At 38.5% G+C, this 11,420-nt stretch overlaps 1 protein-coding gene across 2 annotated transcripts; it reads right to left on the reverse strand.

Annotated features, from left to right (window-relative positions):
• Nucleotides 1-403: 403 nt before the first annotated feature.
• On the reverse strand, nt 404-10,640 carry LOC134297770 (uncharacterized). 2 transcript variants are annotated; one of them, XM_062976262.1, is made up of 7 exons: nt 9,854-10,640; nt 9,638-9,742; nt 7,667-9,540; nt 5,460-5,625; nt 5,284-5,364; nt 5,068-5,127; nt 404-4,970 (listed from the first exon to the last, which is right to left on the reverse strand). In XM_062976262.1, exons 4-7 carry the CDS (start codon nt 5,599-5,601, stop codon nt 574-576), a joined length of 4,680 nt encoding a protein of 1,559 aa, XP_062832332.1. In that variant the 5' UTR covers nt 5,602-5,625; nt 7,667-9,540; nt 9,638-9,742; nt 9,854-10,640; the 3' UTR covers nt 404-573. The 2 variants fall into 2 exon arrangements, with proteins under 2 accessions (XP_062832332.1, XP_062832333.1); XM_062976263.1 differs by lacking the exon at nt 9,854-10,640 and having other exon boundaries at nt 9,638-9,847.
• Between the last annotated feature and the right edge of the window lie 780 nt (nt 10,641-11,420).

The raw sequence follows: 11,420 nt of genomic DNA on the forward strand, positions 1-11,420 counted from the left end.
GTACCATTCAAATCTATCATTAAATAACCGTGAGGTTTGCTTGTTGCGTCTGCGTAGGATTCCATGAAAAAACTCACATTTCCTGGATACATCTGTCGTGCCAAAGTAGCAATTTGTAGTTTATCCCGGGGGTTTTTAAACAGTACCATATATTTTGCATTAAGACTGATGGTTCTGTTGCTTTTTCCTTTGCAAAAAATATTTTGTGTGATGAGGAAAACACTTATATTCCGGTGATGGACATACTGGGTGAAACACATCTCCAAACCACGGTTATCGCAAGCAGGCTGCATCAAATCATCGATTACTATAAAATTGACTTTATTGGGTGGTAACAATTCATCATCATCAAATTTTTCAGGTAAACCCTGCACAAACTGGATAAAGGGGTATTTACATTGGAGTTCATTGTACAGGGGTTGCCAGCAACTGTAAAACCACACAATATTTTGAGGTAGTACAGAGAACACATGATCGGCATTATCCAGCATATTTTTTATAAAAAAGGTTTTACCACAGCCGCTCGGACCTGCTAGAATAGCAGAGAAGGGATGCTGCCATCGGGTCTGCAAATCAGTATCCATAAGGGAGCGTTGTAAATCCGTCTTTAATTACTCTTTTATCAAAAACAACCTTCTGTGTTTTTTTGAGGGTTTTCGTATGAAGCGTCCACTGACGCTTATTTCGAACAATACCCGGCTGATGTATCACAATTTCACGAGGCTGGCAGCCTTTCTTGTCCGAGACGTAAGCGAATGCCAAGTCTTTTAGACTGCTGAAATTAATTTTCTCACAGTTAGCACTATTCAGGGTGATTCCCTTAACTTTCAAACAAGCTGTGCCATCAGTCAATTTATATCCATAGGATTTTGGACCTACACTGACAAATTCTGTGATAGACCGGCCTGATGAAATTTCGTCAGTAAGATCCCCTAAATAATCTCCTAGAGGCGGTTCCCATTCCCCTTCCCGACTCACAAAAATGACACTGTCCGTGTCGTGATACAAAACACGTCTACCTAATTTATCTAGCAACTTGTAGAGTTCAAGTCTAGCATAAGCAGTGGTAAAACATGCTATGAATTCATTTTTACGCCCAGCGGTTGTCACACGGTCCTCTGAATATTTCCATGAGAGACAGACAGCCTCATCATCCAGACATTCAGACATGGACACCTTATAAGCATCAGAAAATAGAATCTGAAAGAAATCCTCAGGATCTCTCAGTACTTGTGTGACAGGTAAATTTGTTCTCTGTCCAAACTTGCCCCACAATGAGTTTAAAAACAGTTTGGCAATTTGACGTTTTGCAGGATTCACTGCAATCTTGTTTCTGCGTAAACGCACCCCCTCCCGTGCATGATAATCCCTTATATATTTAGATTTATCTTGTTTACTCACACACCACTGTGGGTAACCTGAAGCCTCCTGCTTTTGACGAAGATGCATCTTTATATACCCTGAAAACAGATCTGCAGAACGATGCTCAAAATGCCACACCTCATAAATTTCAACAACTTTGTAGCCCTTCTCTATAGCTACATTCAACTCGATTGTACACCATGTTCCAATTAACGCTCTTTCCTCATCTGTGTGGTCACAAGGGTCCAGATGTCGTGCTTCTGCACAGGTTGAGCACAGTACGAACATGAGTTTTCCAGAGATTCTGGAAGGCAAAACTGGAAAATAGAGATTTCTAGGGGGAAAAACCTTGGCCTTAACTAGTCCAAAATAATTTGAAAGGGGCTTGAAATCCTTGTAAATGATTTCAGGATGCCCCAAGGGGTACTCTTTTGTTTTGTTTACATAGGGGTACAGACTAGTAAAGTCATAATATTTCACAGATTCCCCATCTTTAGGTTTATAATAGAGGCATATTGCATTTGTACGACCCCCAAAAAGCGCATCGCGAGGTTTTAGGGGTTCAGGAAAACTGGCTTTTGCAAGATAAGCCTGGACTTCCAAATCTGTTTTTACCATATTTCTCCACTCGTGCTCCCAAATGGAACGCACTTCAAACCCTAGGCTTTGGAGCTCCGCGGTCCTTTTCTGTGTCGCGTTAAAAAGAAACTCGTAAGATTTCCCCACCACGGGGTTGTCCTCCTCTGGAGAATAACAAATCAAACAACCATGAAAAAAACAACCGAAATACTCATAGGCAACTTTCTTATCATCCACAACTGCAAAACCATCCAGAAAATAATTTCCAACTTTAACCTCCCCACCATTCAATGCGTGACGTATTTCAACTTTTTCCTTATGACTGACAAAAGAGAGCCACTGTATAGAGGCGGATGAGAATCGCTTGTACTGATTATGGTAATCATTACAACTTGGAATCGCTATAGTATTTACCCTAAGAAATTTGAACCTATACATGGCGAGAGCCACACCTGCAATGGTAGGGTATTGAAAAGGATCAATAGCGACCCTGTACCTCTTGACTTTGTCTTTTTTCTTGCCTACCATGACTTCTCTTATACCCATTGTGAGCTGCACTATTTCATGTCTGTACTTGGTACAGGCCTGCTCCAAAATCTCAACATCCTTCTGACAATAGAATGCAAGCTCTTTCTGCATATCAAAGGTTTTTGACTGGTTCTCTGCATACCAGGCTGTAAAGGCTGCCTTTTCAGCAGGCATCATGTATTCTACGCCATAGCATTCGGGCTGTGGCATTGGCCCTACATAATCCCAATTCTCAGGCTTGTTAAAATAATGTGGAAAATACCCCTTGGCATCCTCAAATCCCAAAGCCTTTGGTAATTTAGAGAGTGCCATGGGTAGGTGACTGAGTGAGTCAATGAATTTTATGGAGAGTCCTACCACAGTAACACAGATCAACTTCCCACCCTGTGCTATAATTTCAACATCCAGTTTTTCTTTCACCAACTGTCGGAGTATAAAATAACAGTCATATCCCTTTGAATTGTGAGCTATGAATGTTGCATCTTTAAAGGCTCCATCTTTTGTAAACGTTTTAATAAATTGTTCAATACAGTTTTCGCCCTTAAATTCCCAGGTTTTGCCTGCAAACTTCCATGGCTCCCTTTCCCCTTCCACCTCAATTTCACCATCACTGTCTTCAGACCCACTATTCTCCTCCACAAAATCTGGTTTAAAACACTCCACAGTCTCCCCAGAATAAGCTTTTACAAAGCAAAAATTCGGCACGTGAGCCCCCGTACTCTGGTGACATTCAAAATCGTAAAATAAATATTTCACAGAAAGCTTTGGCTGTTTAAGCGGTTGCATGTAACACAAATGACCCTCATCTTCAACAATGTAACCCCAGCAGACCGTACACTGTCTCCCTTTACACTTTTCATCATCGTGATCCAGCTCCTGATAATATCGACACTTTGTACAATACATTCTCGCTAGACATTTGACTTTCTTCTCTAAACCCAGCTGTTGGTGTAATTTTAAGCAAGCCTCAGACCTACAATGAAACTTACATCGGGGGCATCGAACCTGTTTCCCTATCACATTATCACACCCCTTTCTCAAACACATTCTGCAATAAAATAGACATGAATGATGGTCATGATTATAGAGTTTGCGACAAAATTGACAGTAGTTTCGGATGCCAAATAGCGCTTTTACATTCAGAACCCCATAGAAATGCTCATCATGTAAGAGTAGAGTATAGGCTTGAGGATAAATGGGGCCCTGTGTTTTAAACAGAGCCCACTCTGACTTTTTTGAGTAATAAGCAACATTGATATTGACTCTTAAATGTTGTTCAACAGTAGAAATATCATTAAGGGTTACCTTTTTTTGATCAGACCATCCGAGTTCCATATGCAGTTTTTGAGCAGCTGTCAACATTTCTGAATCTGTGGGTTTATGTAAACTCATAACACCAAATAAAGCTCCAGCAAAACACATATTGCCACCTGCATAATTCAGGTCTATCAGATACTGTCTCTTCCTAGCAATTATTTCACTGGCTGGAATGGAACTCAGTTTTCGACGTGCTCCACCTTGTGGCGGTTTTGTTATAGTGACCACGAGCTCAAAATCACCATGAGCGCAGATTTCCATATTGCTCTGTAATAGACGACTCAGCTGGACTAGAAACTCCTCAGCATTAAAGAGATCCCTACTTCTTTTAAAAGAGAAGAGTGGATTTCGTAACCCTGAGGCTTCTAATCTCACCTGAACAAAATCTTCGGGATCAATTCTCTGGTTCAGATTGTCTAAGATGCCCTGGATCGCTGTGTATAATGCATTTATAACCTGTGCATATGACCTCACGGTTTCTAAATTTCTGAAACGGTATACCTCCCCGATCCGCAATGTGTTATAACTAGGAAAGGTAAATTGCCACCTGTGCACGCATTCTGCAAACACAGGGGGTGACCCATCATCCTCCTCACCAGAGGTGTCTTCCTGTTGAGGTCGGTACTCAACCTCGTTAGATGGGGATTCTACCTGTTGAGGTTCAGGAGAATGTCCATCCCTCTGGGTGTCTGTACTGGAAGAAGAAGCCGGGTCTGACCTCATTGAGTCTCTATTGCTTTTATGTTTTTGTTTACTTCTGGACCTGGCAAGAGTTTTTCTCGCCTTTGTTATCAATCTACGTCTCCTTTTCCAGTACAGTTCTCTAGGTGTGAGCTTCTTTTGCTTTCTTCTACCCCGCTTGTGCAACCCTCTACCTATCTGATAGTGAGTTGAGTTTGTAAGAGGGTTATAATTTTTACATGCTTTAATTGCTTTGAGAAGTTTTGGAATTTCATGACCGACGATTTGATCCAATCTCATTTTTAAAGCAATAGACTGTTTATAATTGTCGTCCGCTTCATCGTTCAATCTACGAATTTCAGCAAAGCATTCCCCCGCAGTGCTCATAATTTCACAGTCATGATCATCTTCCGAATTCAGCACAATGTCATTGTTGCCTTTCTTCTTCTTTTGAGGTCTAGCTGATTCCTGAGTTTCTGGCCTGGCTCGCTTCAAGCGGGTTCCTAAAAGATATAATAAATATAATAAAATACCTAAACACAATCACGTGTGGCTATTTCTCATATTTACAGAGAGATGTTCTGTGGGGCATACAATTACCTCGAGTTTTTGAAGTTGATAGATTGGTAGTCTTTGGAGTGGGCATGTTGGTCTCCTTATCTGGAAATGCAAATACATACACCTGAGTAGCTGTTTCTCATATTTACAGAGTGATGTTCTGTTGATTTCTGTAAGTTTGTTATTTTGTGTGATTGCGACTTTGTTAATTTTTGTTGTAGTATTTATGTTCTGTGTTTTACTACCATTCATCATTACCTGCATGCTTGGAAGTTGGTGGAATAGCCTTTGGTTTCTCCACAGTCTTGAAATCAGCATCCTCATGACGAAGTGCTTGTTCTGTGGAAAACAGACAATCATTTCAGAAAAGACACACACACACTGGGTGGGCGTTCATTTTATTATTAAATAACCTTTGGAGTATAAGGACAAACCCATCATTTGAGCATCATCCACTTCCAGCTGAGAAATTTGCACATCCTCATAAGTAATTTCATCTGGTAACGGCATATTTTCTATGATGGCTGGGTACTGGATATGAACGTTAGGATAGAAATGTTGGTTGATGTTGCTCATTTCTGATGGTTTGAGTTGTTGAATCTAAGAAGGTGGAGAGGGTTAAGAGGCAAGCATTAAACAGGTTGTGCAATCATTGCTGAGACACATTTCCATACAAGACCCAAACCGCGCCAGACACCATGGATTGGACCCACCCTGACAGATTACCAGAAATTGAAAAACAAACGTTCAGGATTATTCAATCTTACCTGAATTTGGCAGCTGGAAAAGCCCCCAAAACATCATTAGATACTGAGATATGTATCTCTTTACAAAAAATGAATGAGTTGGATGCCAGGATCTTTCCTATAATATCACCTCTGCAATTGGACACTCCCACACAGAGCTGTGAAATCCTTCAACATGTGATGCAGCAAACATTTTCCGATGGCAAGATTAACTGGGGCAGAATTTTTTCTATAATATTATTTGGATGCATTTTAGTCAGAAAAATGCCCTACACAGAAGTTCATGTCGATAATGTAGCTGAATGCATCGCAGCATTCTTGCTAGATCATGAATCTAAATGGCTTTGCCGTCATGGAGGCTTGGTAAGTAAAATAAACTCTTAAAACTTTATAATATTCAATTTAATATACATTATTGTGTATACATATAATATTGATAATAATATTATATATAATATACAGTATTGTATGTACATATAATTTATTGTATGTACATATAATATTGGTAATAATATTATGATGTGGTACAATATAATACTAATATTAATATTACAATATAATACCGGTAATATTATACACATACACACACACACACATATATAAATAATATTACCGTATAGTGTCATAGTACAATATGGTAATATATGATGTTAATATTGTACTATGGTAATAATATAATATATTGTATGTACGTATAATTTGTGAGCCAAATTGCCCCCCCCCCACTTTTCTGGTAAGAAGGCCAATATATAAATATAGTAATTAGATTAATTAATTAAAACTAGCATAACAGAATCTTATTTCTCATTTTTTCTAGGAACATGGGGTGAAATACATGAATGCTCTAATGGATGGTAAAACAAAATTGTCGATTGTTGAATTTATGTTATATGTTTATAATCTAAAGTGGTTGATATTCCCTGTATAAATAAATAAAATAAAAATCTACATCCTTTTTGTTATTATTTATATAAAGCAAACAAACAAAATAATGTACCCTATTTTCTGTTGTAAAAATAAGCCGTAGCTTCCAATGAAACAGATTAAATTATAGGGTTGTTGTATGTCTTTCGGGCTGAATGGCCATGTTCCAAAAGTATTCTCTCCTGACGTTTCGCCCACATAATAATAATAATAATAATAATAATACTTTATTTATACCCCGCCACCATCTCCCCAATGGGGACATCTATGGCAGGCATCCTCAGAGGTTAAATTATATATAAAAATCTATTAAATGACAATTGGGTGTCTGACCTCAAATGAAGCCAGCCTAGAGGTATAGGATTGTGTATTAGGTTAGAGTACCAGGCACAAGTAATTCATTAGCCCTGATTTTCATAAGTACCCATTTGCCTAGGATGGTTTGAATGTGTATTACCTATTTCCAGAGGAGCATTCTTTTGTTACAGTAATTAGGTCAATACAGTAGATAAGCATATACAGATAATCTGCAGGGGCCTTTCATGTTCCTTGACTTTTTTTGAATGGGCCTTTCTCCCACCTAACCAAACAAGACACGGCTATGGAAATATATATAGCTATGGAAATTAGCTATATATATTTTATATGTAAAATATATAAAACTCTATTAATAACAATTTAATAATAACAATTTAATAACAAATAAATAACATTTTAATTTAATGTTAAGTGAAATAGGTACAGTTTTACCACCAAGGGTCACCCATCATAGCCTTTTAAAGGACAGGATTCAGCCATAGAGACTTTTTAAAAAAAACATCCCATAAGAGGTTGACCCACATGTTAAATTATTTTAAAATCTTAAACTATATATATATATATATATATATATATATATATATAGAGAGAGAGAGAGAGAGAGAGAGAGAGAGAGAGAGAGAGAGGAGGTTGGGAGAAAGGTTTGGACTTACCAATTCAGCCAGAAATGTTGCATGGGCCAGAGGATTGAACCCAGGATGTCCCAGGGTTTTTAAAGCGTAAGGGGGTCCTCTTTTCTGGTTGGGGCCGCCTTTCCATCCGCTTTTAAACTGAGAATTCCCATTGGCTGATGAGACAAACACCCTCCTTTTGAGGTGTGGTCATATTTGCAGTTAGGCATACATGTTGTACAGAAACATTTATATAAATCTCTATTAAATAAATGGGTATCATACTTTTTTTATTTTGAGGGAAGGGGTTGGGGAAAGGTATATTGAAGAAAATTAGCAATATACGCCTTAAAGAGTAGTTGAAATGTATTTCCAAAAGGGAAACCCTCAAATAAAAGCACATTGTGCATTATGTTTTTTTTAAAATCCATTTTTATTTTACCCCATTTTAAAATAATCTGCTAAATGGGGCATGATGGGCTATAAGGACTTGTATTTTCTAAAGGACTGTAACACTCTCCCTTCCCTATAGACATTGGGTTGTTCTGTTGGACCCTTATTTTATTATTTATTTTATTTTTGGTTGTAAAAATAAACCATGTTTCCAATGATGCATTTTAATATATATATATTAATACATGGTTAAAGAAAGGGGCCCACACTTCGCCTTGTGTATTCAGTTAAAGATCCAGGCACAGAGATGCTTATTATCTCTGTTTTTCAGAAGTCTTAAGCATCCGGCCCCACGCCACTGAAAATATGCATATCCTGATTGTCAGAAGGATCAATAAACAGGCACATATTTTCACTTTTCTATTTAGTTAGATATATATATATCATTAGAAATCTTATGAGTGTTCATTAAATGTACTTCTAAAGGTAAGCCCCTCAAATAAAAAACACAATGAGCATTATGTTGTTTTTAAATCCATTTTATTTTACCCATTTTAAAATAATCTTCTGGTAAATGGGTCATGTTGGGTTATAAGGTCGTATTTCTAAAGGAATGTAACACTTAAAGATCCAGGCACAGAGATGGTTATTATCTCTGTTTTTCAGAAGTCATCAGCATCTGTCCATGGCATGACCACTGAAATATGCATTTCCTGTTTTGTCAGAAGGATCAATAAACAGGCACGCATTTTCACTTTTCTATTTAGTTAGATATATATATATATATACATTAGAAAACTTATGAGTGTTCATTAAATGTACTTCTAAAGGGAAGCCCTCAAATAAAAAACACATTGAGCATTATGTTGTTTTTAAATCCATTTTATTTTATCCCATTATTGAAAGTACCATATATTTTATTTCAATGTAACACACTTTTTTGAATTTTTAAAAACAGTCATCAATAGCTGCAAGTTTTACTCTTTCTTAAAATTAGTTATAATAGGCCAAAATTTGACATAATGTTTGTATGGACGGTTTTTTAGCACAGTTTTGACTTGCTGCAGAATCTCCTGGTTGCAACTCTTCAATCCAGCATTTAGAACTTTAATAGCCTTATCAGTTTGGCCAATATATGTTACCAAATTCATAATGTAGTCCAATATTTCAGAGGTCATATACAGAGAGTTTTGACAGTAACCTATCAAAAGTAAAATATGAAGGGTATTTATGAAGCATAAATTTCCACAAATATCCTTCAATTTTTTGCTTAGGAATTTGTTGTTCCATAACACACATTCATGACTCATCTGATTCCCTGCAAAAATCTGACAACCCGGACACGCCTCAAATAATATTTCGTTTAAACAGTGATCTAATATCCCGTAAACGGTTGCTTTGGCGGTCTCCAATATGACCGTCTTCTGCTCTACATTCCCTGTTTCAGTCTTGACATCCAATCCAAGAATGCTTGACATAATCACATGGCCTGGGCGTTGAATAGCACTCATTTCAGGGGTCTCCTATAAATAACAAATTAATCAGATTTTAAAACACGCACATTCAGTGACTACCACCCCACCCATACATAAAACACATCCCTTCAAAACTCATACTTACTTGTAGCTGGCTTGATGCTACGCAGCATAGCTTCCAAATAGCAGCGATAGATGGTGACTTCACTTCTTCTTCTTTAGCTGCCCCTGATGAATTTTCTGTAACCCCCTAAAATGATTTAAAAGATAAGTGTAAGTGCTTTCAGTTCACAATTTTGCTCCTTGAAATAGACCCTTTCAACCCTAAGAGGGATCAGAATAATAGTTTTATGTTTTTTACCTGCTCAGAGGATGGTATTGCTGGTTCTGATGAAAGTGTTTCCAAAAGCCTGTTAGCTGATTCGGAAACCACCCGGTCTTCCTCACATTTTCTTTTAGCTAAATCACAGTCATCATCCTCATCAGAACTTGAACTTATGAAGCGTTTCCTGCTTTGGGATTCATCAACTGTTGAATCAGGTAGCTCTGAGGAAGAAACACTGGCATCTGATAATTCCATATTTTCCATTCCTCTGAAAGCAGTCAAGGGATGCACTAAAACTCACATGGAGTATTTATTCCTAAAAGCTCCGCCCTAATGGGCCCACCCAGTATCACATGATGACCTTATGGGCCTAAATCCATTGGCTGTTGGACACAGAGCACAGAGCTCACCACTAAGACCTAGCACACGGTCCTGGCTGCCCCATTTCCTCAAGCAGAGGGGTCAGTCTAGGCAAGGGGCCTTTCAGCCCATACGCATCACCATGAATGCCTCATTGAAACATGTCTGTGCTTGCCCCACCACGTGGTAAGCTCCTGCAGTAGGAGTAGGGAACATGCACCATAGACATACCCATCACATGGGCGGCTTATGGTAGGGGTGGGGGGGGGGTGGGCTGTGGGCTGTGGGAGGGCTTCACCTCAGGGGGAAGGGTCTCCCAGGATTGCATTTCCTGTTTTTAGGAGGAGGGAGTTCCTCTTTTAGGAGGTGGCACTTCCTGCTTCAAGGGGCAGGACTTCCTGCTTCAAGGGGGCGTGGCACCTGTCAAAAATGAGTTTGACGAGAGGTGGCCCCTATTACTACTGCAGTGCCCTGACATTCTACAGGCTACAGCTAAAAGCCTGAAAGATTAATCAATATGAAAACAGCAGGAGTTGCATTTCTATCCGCTTTTTAAAAGTATGAGCACAGTACATACGCACATTCCTTAGAATGGAGTAGACAAAATGTATATTATAAGTAACAGAAACAATCCAGTTAAGTCTGGCTTGCAGCAAGACAATAGAAAGTCTTTGGAAAAATTCTGCCCAAACTGGACTATCAAAACACCCCAATCACATGAACATCATGCCAAGCATCCAAAATAAATTATTTCATGAAGTCTGCTTTCAGGATCTTTTTTGAGTACAGCATAAGTTCCCCACTGCATAGGGGCAAAGGGGAGGCACAGTGTTTGCCTGCAATTCCCCGAAAAGGCAGATTAAATTCTGTCATCCAGTCATCTCAATTTTACATCAATATATGGCTATTGCCAGACAGGAAAATCATTCCTATAATTTTGACAATGGTTCTGTTTTGAAAGTCTGGTTTAGAATAATCTTAGTATAGGGTAAAGCAGCATTTTTCTTGAAATAATTTGAAATATTGCTCCATGAAATATCCCCAGTTTTCTTTGGAGAGTTCCGTCCTATCTCTTTCCATCTTGGGTACTAAATCAGGTCTGATTATCTGAAATAGCAGAGCAGATTTAAGGCATCACTGCAGAGGAGCATTTGATGGGGGCGGAGGGAGTGAAATGAAACCATCTTCAAGATGGAAAGAAAGCAGAGTGTGGATTTGAGAGGGTGGTTTTAAAGTTGATGTG

Source organism: Anolis carolinensis, chromosome 3 (assembly GCF_035594765.1).
Source record: "Anolis carolinensis isolate JA03-04 chromosome 3, rAnoCar3.1.pri, whole genome shotgun sequence".
Classification (NCBI taxonomy): Eukaryota; Metazoa; Chordata; class Lepidosauria; order Squamata; family Dactyloidae; genus Anolis; species Anolis carolinensis.